Source organism: Physeter macrocephalus, chromosome 7, assembly GCF_002837175.3.
Source record: "Physeter macrocephalus isolate SW-GA chromosome 7, ASM283717v5, whole genome shotgun sequence".
Taxonomy (NCBI): Eukaryota; Metazoa; Chordata; class Mammalia; order Artiodactyla; family Physeteridae; genus Physeter; species Physeter macrocephalus.
In genome coordinates this window covers 33,739,787-33,749,187 of record NC_041220.1, presented here as the reverse complement: position 1 = coordinate 33,749,187, position 9,401 = coordinate 33,739,787, and the positions used below count along the sequence as shown (strand labels likewise).

At 52.1% G+C, this 9,401-nt stretch overlaps 1 protein-coding gene across 14 annotated transcripts in view; it reads right to left on the bottom strand.

The window, feature by feature from the left end:
- Positions 1-9,401, bottom strand: part of FHIP1A (FHF complex subunit HOOK interacting protein 1A) — a 286,478-nt gene that overhangs the window by 9,657 nt on the left and 267,420 nt on the right. For all 14 annotated transcript variants that reach the window (XR_008617787.1, XR_008617788.1, XR_008617786.1 and 11 more), the window contains 2 exons: positions 6,345-6,523; positions 5,941-6,079 (listed from right to left, as the gene is read on the bottom strand). Coding sequence is in view for 10 of the 14 variants with exons in the window: in XM_028491776.2 (XP_028347577.1) it covers positions 5,941-6,079; positions 6,345-6,523 (318 nt within the window). In the remaining 4 variants the exon portion in view is untranslated. The remainder of the gene's footprint in view (positions 1-5,940; positions 6,080-6,344; positions 6,524-9,401) is intronic.

The following is a 9,401-nucleotide window of genomic DNA, read 5'->3' as shown; positions in this document are numbered from 1 at the left end:
GTTACACACACCAAGCCCTGCCGTCTGCAGCCCGTGCTCCAGCCTCCTGGGCTCCCTGCTGACCCCCAGCACCTTCTGGCCAGGACTTCCAGCCTTTGTGGAGAATTTTTAAAGGCTAGAAATAACGGAGAGGAAGCTGGGTGCTGATAAGACCGGACTGGGAACTTCCCGCCACCGTGGGCAGCTCGTGGCAGCAAGTTGCTTGGACCTTCCATTCAAGGAAGGTTTCCAGGAGTTTCGATTTCCATTTCAAAAATGTAGGTCTAAGACGATATGAACCAAACTTCAACATACCCAAGTGATTTGCATTTCATATCAAATCAGTTTTACCAATTAAAATGGTTCAACTTTCCCAACTATTTAATTCCTGAAGATCTCCGGCCTTCACATTGACAGGAATTATTGATGCCTTCTTCTGCCCCCGACTCAGACTCATTACTCCTTATAAATCATTATATTCAAGCTCTTCATTATTTTGGCTGCTTTTTAGAATTCAGTCCCATTTTTCAACACTCTTCTCAGAGTGTCGCTTAACTGTGATACTAAAATTCTTGACATTTATAGTACTTTCCACATCTCACTACTATCGTCTTTCTTTAGTGTTAAAAAAAAAAAAAGACAACTTCCGCTTTACTGCTTTAAATATCCTTTTAGATTAAAGCTTATCAGTTCATGCCATAAAGAACTGGAGAAGTTGTTGAGAACCTGCTGCCACCTTTCAGCAGAAACTCACAATATGTCTTGACAACAGAGGACGAAAGTGGTGACCTCCCTGAGGACACTGCCACCCTTGGGGGACCACGCCTGAGTACCTCCACCCCAGCCCTCCAGCACTGCGGCACCCGGCTCTCCAAAGGGCCCGGCGAGGCTCACGGAGGAAGCTGGGCTGATGCCGCGGGGGATGGGACACTCCGGGCACCAGCCCCAGAGCCACACTGGTCGCGCTGGTTCCCCCACCTGGCATTCCCTTGCCCGTGTCTGCACACCTAAACCTCACCAGGCTCAGACTCTGCCACTTACTGGCTGAGTGGCATCAGGCAGGTTGCTTTACCTCTCTGTACTTTAATGTCGTCATCTGTCAAAATCTCACGGCTGTTAAGGATTAAGTGAGTCAATAGGTACAGTGTACACAAGGACCTCTTGTAAGTGTCAGCCATCACACCACCGTCAATTCAGCCATCACTGACTTCAGACCACTCCCGTTTCCTGCCCTGGAAGTGATCCCCTGCTCTAGCCTCCCACTCATTTTATTTACCAACTGGGGCTTGCAGTGCCCTTCAGACTTGCGTTGCTGTTTATGTGCTTTCTCCTCTACCAGGCTTTCAGGTTTCTGAGAGCTGAGCCCCTAAACGATGTGTCCTTCATGGCCCCTAACACGCTTCCTCATCCACAGAAGAAGCTAATAAACATTTGCTGAATGAACGAGGGAAGGGACCGACCAATGTCAGGTCCTCTCTATAGCTGATCTTCCTGGAGCTGGTTCATTTCCTCATCTCCGTCTTTCTCTTTCAAATTCACTCCTCTTTTCCCCCAAAAGGGCTTTTGTGGATCATTTATCCAGCTTGATCCATGAATTTAAAAGGTGTCATCGCTTAGGCTCTTTTACCCAGCTTGAATCTAAGAATCACCACTGTCTTCGCTAATGAAGGCAGGCGGGCGCCCAGGGAGGGAGACGGAGGGCCAGCAGGGAAGTCCTGGCGGTGGTTCTGTCCCGTCAGCGTGGGGCTGGCCCTTCGTGAGTCAGACGCAACTCAAAAACAAGGAGACCCGAGTTATGGTCCCTACCTGGCAACTAGCTAATCATATAACGTCTCAGTATCCTTTTCCACAAGATGGGGATAATACCTACCTGGCCCCCTTCTAGAACTAGAGATCAGTGAAAGGACTCCAAATACAGGTAAATACTAGAAAATACCACCTCTGTTGTTTGAGGGGAAAATAAAAGACTGGCAAGTAGCTGAGCCTCAGAGAACAATAGTCTCAAGAGTGACAATGTGACAGGGGCACAGGAAGTCCACCCGGACTTTTACTCCTGTTGGAAGCGTTAGTGAGGAGACTGGTTTCACCAGGGCCTGCGTGACGGAGCAGCTCGGGCTGTGGGCGCCCCTCGGAAAAGGGCCCAGGGCACGGGGGCAGCACCGGAGCAGAGGCAGGGAGGAGGGAAGTATAAGTAAACGTCAGAACCGGGAGTGGTTTCCTGAAATGTTGCCCTGGGTCTGAAAAGCCACAACAAATGCCCTGGGTCTGAAAAGCCACAACAAAGGGTTTTCAAGATACTACTGGGAAGACTTGAGAAGTTAGGAGAGAAATCCGTTACCCCTCACCTCCCTGTCAGCGGCGTCAGACAAGGCACACAGCGCACGGACATGGACACCCCGGTATGTGGCCCCTTACAGGATTCTAATCACTCATTGCTCTGTGTCCCGGTGAGAACAGGGCTCCCAGATTCATCTCACTTATAGGCAATCACATCACACGCGAGGCTTCAGCTTTGTACGAGGGGACGGGGACCTTCGTCATTCTGTGAGTTGAGAGATTTTTGAAGTTGAGGGGAGGGTGTCACTTTGCTAACCTGAGCAAAGTTAGGAGGTTAATCTGAAAAATTCCATCAAACGGAAGTCTTCTATCCCGAGAGTAGCTTCCTACAAGTCAGTGTCCCCTGAGGGTCACAGACCTTGGAAATCATCCACCACGGCTGCCTGACAACCTTACGCAGTGGGAACAAGACCCCCCCTGGGCACGTGTCTGGCAGCCACCACCATCAGTCTGAGGCCAGGACAGAGCACAGGCATATGCTCACCCGGATGGTGCAGGTCAAGGAGGCTGGTCAGGGCGTGTAGGCACCCGAGCTTAGTGATCCTGGCTGACCACCCGGGCCTCGAACTTCAGCTTCCTTCTATGAAAATGAAGCTAACAGTACCTTTCTTGCCCAGTGCACAGTGCTGTTTGAAAAGTAAAACTGTCTGGGAAAGCACTTTACAAACTGCAAGATACAAATGAAGACCGAGCCCAGAGTGCAGTGTGGGGAGGCTCACGTCACCTTCTGTCTGGAAGACTGCAAGAACTGCCATAGTCCCTTGCAGCTCTTCCCATCGAGGTGGGGGGTCTGCTCCACTCCTGCGCCTGCGCTGACCCAGTGGCTTGGCTAACAGAACACAGCAGAATCGACCCGGTGGAGCCCCGAGCTGGTGCCTCGAGAGACCGTGTGCTCCTACTCTCACTCTTGCAACCCCACAGCCACGAAGCTGCCAAGCCAGGGCTAACCTGCTGGATGACGAGAAACACGGACCCCCATCACCACGGCCAGCAGCCACCCCTGTGAGCCGGGCCATCCCAGATGCCCAGCCGCCCACTGACGGCAGCCCCCGAGCGAGTCCTGCCAGCATCAGCCATGCCCGCCCAGGCCAGCAGATCACCTGGGCAACCACGCAGACTCACAAGCACACGTGATGGCTTTGTCTTGAGCCCCTGAGCTTTTGTGGTGGTCTGTTATGCGCGAAAGCTAGCTGAGGCACGGTCTCTCGCAGGGTGAGTCACACGGCGTGCCCCCTGCTCAGGAGGGACAAGCCAACAGGCCGACTGTCCACGGGGCTAGGAGGGGCCGTGTGGGGCCCACAGGCCACCTTCCCACAGACGTGGGCGCTCCTCCCTTGCAGAGATGGCCCGCCTGCTCTCATCCAGGGCCAAGGCTAGAAGCTGCCCCTCATTTCACCAGTGGCACAGGGCCCCCCTTTCTTACAAAGTGTGCCTTGCGGTGTCCTAATGCCCTTCACACCCCAAGTCCTACAGCCAGAAAGGACTCGAGAGATGGAAGACAAACGCTTCACTTAAGAGTTGAGGAGGGACTTCCCTGGTGGCGCAGTGGTTAAGAATCCGCCTGCCGATGCAGGGGACACAGGTTCGATCCCTGGTCCGGGAAGATCCCACATGCCGCGGAGCAACTAAGCCCGTGCACCGGAAGACTGCAAGAACTGCCATAGTCCCTTGCAGCTCTTCCCATCGAGGTGGGGGGTCTGCTCCACTCCTGCGCCTGCGCTGACCCAGTGGCTTGGCTAACAGAACACAGCAGAATCGACCCGGTGGAGCCCCGAGCTGGTGCCTCGAGAGACCGTGTGCTCCTACTCTCACTCTTGCAACCCCACAGCCACGAAGCTGCCAAGCCAGGGCTAACCTGCTGGATGACGAGAAACACGGACCCCCATCACCACGGCCAGCAGCCACCCCTGTGAGCCGGGCCATCCCAGATGCCCAGCCGCCCACTGACGGCAGCCCCCGAGCGAGTCCTGCCAGCATCAGCCATGCCCGCCCAGGCCAGCAGATCACCTGGGCAACCACGCAGACTCACAAGCACACGTGATGGCTTTGTCTTGAGCCCCTGAGCTTTTGTGGTGGTCTGTTATGCGCGAAAGCTAGCTGAGGCACGGTCTCTCGCAGGGTGAGTCACACGGCGTGCCCCCTGCTCAGGAGGGACAAGCCAACAGGCCGACTGTCCACGGGGCTAGGAGGGGCCGTGTGGGGCCCACAGGCCACCTTCCCACAGACGTGGGCGCTCCTCCCTTGCAGAGATGGCCCGCCTGCTCTCATCCAGGGCCAAGGCTAGAAGCTGCCCCTCATTTCACCAGTGGCACAGGGCCCCCCTTTCTTACAAAGTGTGCCTTGCGGTGTCCTAATGCCCTTCACACCCCAAGTCCTACAGCCAGAAAGGACTCGAGAGATGGAAGACAAACGCTTCACTTAAGAGTTGAGGAGGGACTTCCCTGGTGGCGCAGTGGTTAAGAATCCGCCTGCCGATGCAGGGGACACAGGTTCGATCCCTGGTCCGGGAAGATCCCACATGCCGCGGAGCAACTAAGCCCGTGCGCCACAACTACTGAGCCCGCGCTCTAGAACCCGTGCTCTGCGACAAGAGAAGCCACCGAATGAGAAGCCCGCGCACCGCAACGAGAGCAGCCCCCGCTCGCTGCAACTAGAGAAAGCCCGCACACAGCAGTGAAGACCCAATGCAGCCAAAAATAAATAAATAAAAATAAAATTTAAAAAAAAAAACAAAAAAAAAACGTCGAGGAGCATGAGGCCCAGTGAGGCCAAGTGACCGAGATCAAACAGCTACACAGAGGCAAGGTCACACCTTCACAGGGCTGGGGTTTTTTCAGCTTCCCTCAAAGGTTTACCATTGCCCCAGGTTACACTTCTGCCTCTCACTCCAAATCGTGTTTCCGATCACATGCTTTAGCCCCGGACCGAGGGCTGCTCTCTCCACCGTTCACCTGCCACAAAGAAGCCTGGCTTGTCCAGGGGAGGTGAGCGAAAGCCAGCGCAACGTGGGCCGTTCCCTGGCCTGCCCTCTCACCAAGGCTGAGGCCACAGCTCAGGAGACGACTGGCGTCAAACCTGCACCAGCAGAGCCCACCCGAGGCCAGGCAGCCCCGTCCCCAGGCCGGGCCGCCGGCAGGGTCCTCAGGCTCCAGTCGGCGGCCACCCCACGCTCCCCGCCCACCTGGCCAGGCCTCCTGAGCCGATGGAAGGCGCTCCCACGAGGGCTCAGGTGTGCATAAACTTTATTCTTGCTCCAAGGGAATGGTTTTTACCTTTCAGAGCTCTAAAGCACATAGGACCGGCCAAAAAACGGCTCAGGGTGTGCACAAAATGCTTCCTTCTGGCCCACACGTGCTAAGTTATTTATTCTAGCGGCAGTCCCCACATCACTCCTGCCCTGCACTACTCTCAGTTAGGAAAACATATGCCCCGCTAGACCCTCCAAACTGGGACCGGGCAGGGTGCGGGCAGGGCAGACTTTCCTTTGGGTTTAAGGACGCTCAGAGGAGGCTCCTCCCTGCTGCTTAAAAATGGAAATCTATTTAGATGCTTTTAGGGTCCAGGAGCTGAGGCAGCACCTGTGACTCCAAGTCGGGAAGCTGGGGAAAGGGAGGAGCAGCTGACCTTTGTTGGGTGCCTCAGGGCTCGGGTCGGACAGGTCCACGCGGAAGAGCAGGTGCTGCTGGGCTTGGATGAGGAGGCCCGGGAAGTCTCTCTCCCCAGAGGCGAACTGCTCAATCTTGTTCTTCACAGATGCGAGGACCTGTCAAAACCAGCACTAATGACGCTAACGCTTCAGCACAGAGTTCCACCCCGCATTATCGGGACATCTGTCAGGCAGAGGCCCCGCCGCGCGGGAACGACAGGGTTTTAACTGACTGGGTGTTCTGGGGAGGGCCCTCTTGAAACGTCAAACCAAACGAAGCTTCTAAAGCTTCACAGTTTGTCTAGAAAAATCAACACAACCAGCATAACAGGTAACTGAAGGGGCAGGAGAGCAAATGAATGCGAACAGGGCGGGGCGGTACCTGGTAGAGAGAGCGCACGCTGGGCTGGAAGACCATGTTGGTGTTGAGCAGGAAGGAGCGCAACAGGGGCTGCGGGTAGCTGGCCAGCTGCGTGATGATGCCGATGAGCAGCAGATTCACGTGCAGCGAGTTCTCCAGCATGTTCTCCAGCTTGGACAGCACCACGCTGATGAACGGGCCTGTGGAAGGACACGAGGCTTCAGGGCCGGCTGGGGGCACGGGCCATCTCTCCCGAAAACCCAGGAGCCGCCGGGGCCACCGGGTGCGAACCAAATTCAGACAAGTGCAGCCGACGCGGCCAGGTCGCCTCCTGCCTCAAAACCAAACCACAAAACACACCACCGCCACAAAAAGAAAGCAGAAACACGGGCGTGGTAGCTAGTATTTTGACTCCCAGAGCAGTTTTAATACTTTGAAAATTATCATAGACCTTTAAAAAAACCAGATGACCAATAATTTAATTTTTAAAATCAAAATACACTTTTCATACTATTTCTGTATCTCCTGGGGCTTCCAATGCTCAAAAACATGGCATTCATCATCCCGTGATGCTGCGTGCTGTAAGGCGTCATGCAAACATTAGAGGCCATCAAAAGTTTTAGTAACAAAAAATTCTTCGTGTCGTTAAAGAATAGCAAACACATACAACTATGTTTACCAAACAGCAGTACTGTGAACGGGGGACTGTCTATCCCCCAAAAGCACCTGAGAAAGACTCTGTCTTGTCAGTGTGACAATGTGGAAGAACCAGAAGAAGAGAAGATGAGAGGTAAAGGTGGGCTTGGCTGTAATTTTGGAGCCATGCTTTAATTTTCAGGGGGAGGTGGGGATGAGAGAGAGGGAAGGGGCTCAGTTTGGGGAGCTGGAGTTTGGTGCGTCCTAGGTTCCTTCAACAAGAAAATCCCTATCACTATAAAAGCAGTTTGTAAAAAAACAACAGGCAAAAAGAAACTTACTAATCTGGGTCACTAGAAAAATAATATGCTTTTCTGTTTGAGTTCACTGAAGACAGGGAAAATCCAGCCAACAAATCTGGCATTAATAAAACTACTTGAAGATGTTTTCCATTTTCACCATAAAAGTGGTCCATTAAACAAAATTAATGAGAATTTTCTATTTCCCCCAGTGGAGCTATAGATGATGTCACTAAACCATGGCATATTTATGACAAAAGCACATAACCCTTGATAAACAAACATGCCTTAAGAAGATTTCGCCAACATTAACATGAGTTTAACAAAAACATACTTCATCACAAAATGCTTCATTCAGAAGCCTTGGTAGGCGAAGAGGGTAAACCCTTTGTAAGAAAGCAGAAGCTGTTTGTGAGAAATGGGAACAGCAAACCACACCGGCAAGTAACAGGATAATGGAAATATTTCTGGTGCCACAAGCACAGAGGATGTCTTCTTAGGGGCCTGGGAACTCAGAAGAGACACTTTCCCTTTGTGTGTTGAGATTAGCCCCAACTTCCCCATCCTTGGGGGTGGGGGGCAGAGCTCCTGAGTCACTTTCCATGACACAGGAGGTCAATGAATTCTTTGAATAGAGAGCCCTTGCTTACAAAACTGGGAGTTTGCCAAACACATTCAGAAACTCTGGACTGGAACCCCATTTTGAAAGCAACTTGATGGGGTTCCATCAAGAACCCCAAAAATGTCACCGGTAGCTCTTCCTAATTCTAGTCTTCCAGGCAGACAGGGGAAGGCTGCTGCTGTCCTCACTCCTCCACCCCAGACCCGGGCTTTCCCCGCAGTCCCTGGGGCTCATCATCTATTTCCTTCCAGAGGAGTAGAGACAGGTGAATCAGGTGACACTTGGGTGGGAAGAGTCTCCTATAAAACCTGTCTCCTTAGTGGAGCCCTCAGCTTCTCTGCCATAGGCCCAGACTAGAGCTGGCCTCACCTGGCCATCCTACAAACACGAAAGCTGCACGGTGCAGCGGCAAAGGAGAGAGTCTACAGTCCATCACTACTGAGAGGGAGGAAAAAACCCAGCCTGCCCCCGCGCCCTGTGAGAGTCAGGGCCATCACTGTCTCGCTTCAACGACAGAATATTAGGTCAAGGTCAGCAGATTGTCATTATAATCCTCTAACAACATTAATTACAGCTTCTTAGGCGTGTGCAGTAAGAAACATATATGAAACACTTTCAAGTTCCTGTTTTATTCTTAGTTGCTTTATAGCACTTAAAAAAAAAAAACCTCCTTAGCAAAATGCAGTTGCTAGGGGAAACTGGCAAGCAGCTGAAAACGAGAAAACTCAGCTACAATTCAGAAAGCTACAGGTGGGGGGGATGGTGATGGAGGGTGTACTTTTTCCCCTTTTCTTCCAGGAAGACAGATAAATTCCGCACCCATAAAATACTGAATTTTCAGAACAACTACTACTATGCCGTTTCCTTCCCTCCCCTCAAGCCCTCTCTTCCCTGCCTCAGTGGCCCCCACCCCAGCTCCCAGACTCCAAGGGGAGCTGCCGTCACCCTGCGCCTCAGCTCTGCAGAATCCACCCTGGAACATCTCCCAAACGTGGACTGCCACCTCCCCTGCCAGAACTGCCTGACGCCAGAGCCTTCTCATTTCTTGTCTGGACTTCAGCAACGGTTTTTCTATTTTAATAAAGACTAAAATGATTTAAAATTTCTCTGCTTCAAGCAGTATAGGAATATAAAATAAAGAACAGGCCTCCTCCCTGGAGGCAACCCATGTTAACAGATCCAAGTGTATTCTTTCAGAAATGTTTCACATAAGTAATAAGTACTAATAACTGAATTATCATTCAGAACATCTATTAATCACTTATTATGTGCCAGGCAGTGTTCAAAGCACGCTTAAAGTATCAACTTACTTAAATATTCACAACAACCCTACAAAGTGTGCTTATTATTTATCCACATTTAAAGATGACCAGAATGCCAAGTGCACAGTTAGTAAATGGAGTCACAATTTTAATTCAGACCATCTGTTTCCAGTGCCAGGACCCTTAACCAACACACTATCTTGCCTCCTAGGGTGTGTGTGTGTGTGTGTGTGTGTGTGTGTGTGTGTGTGTGTGTGTG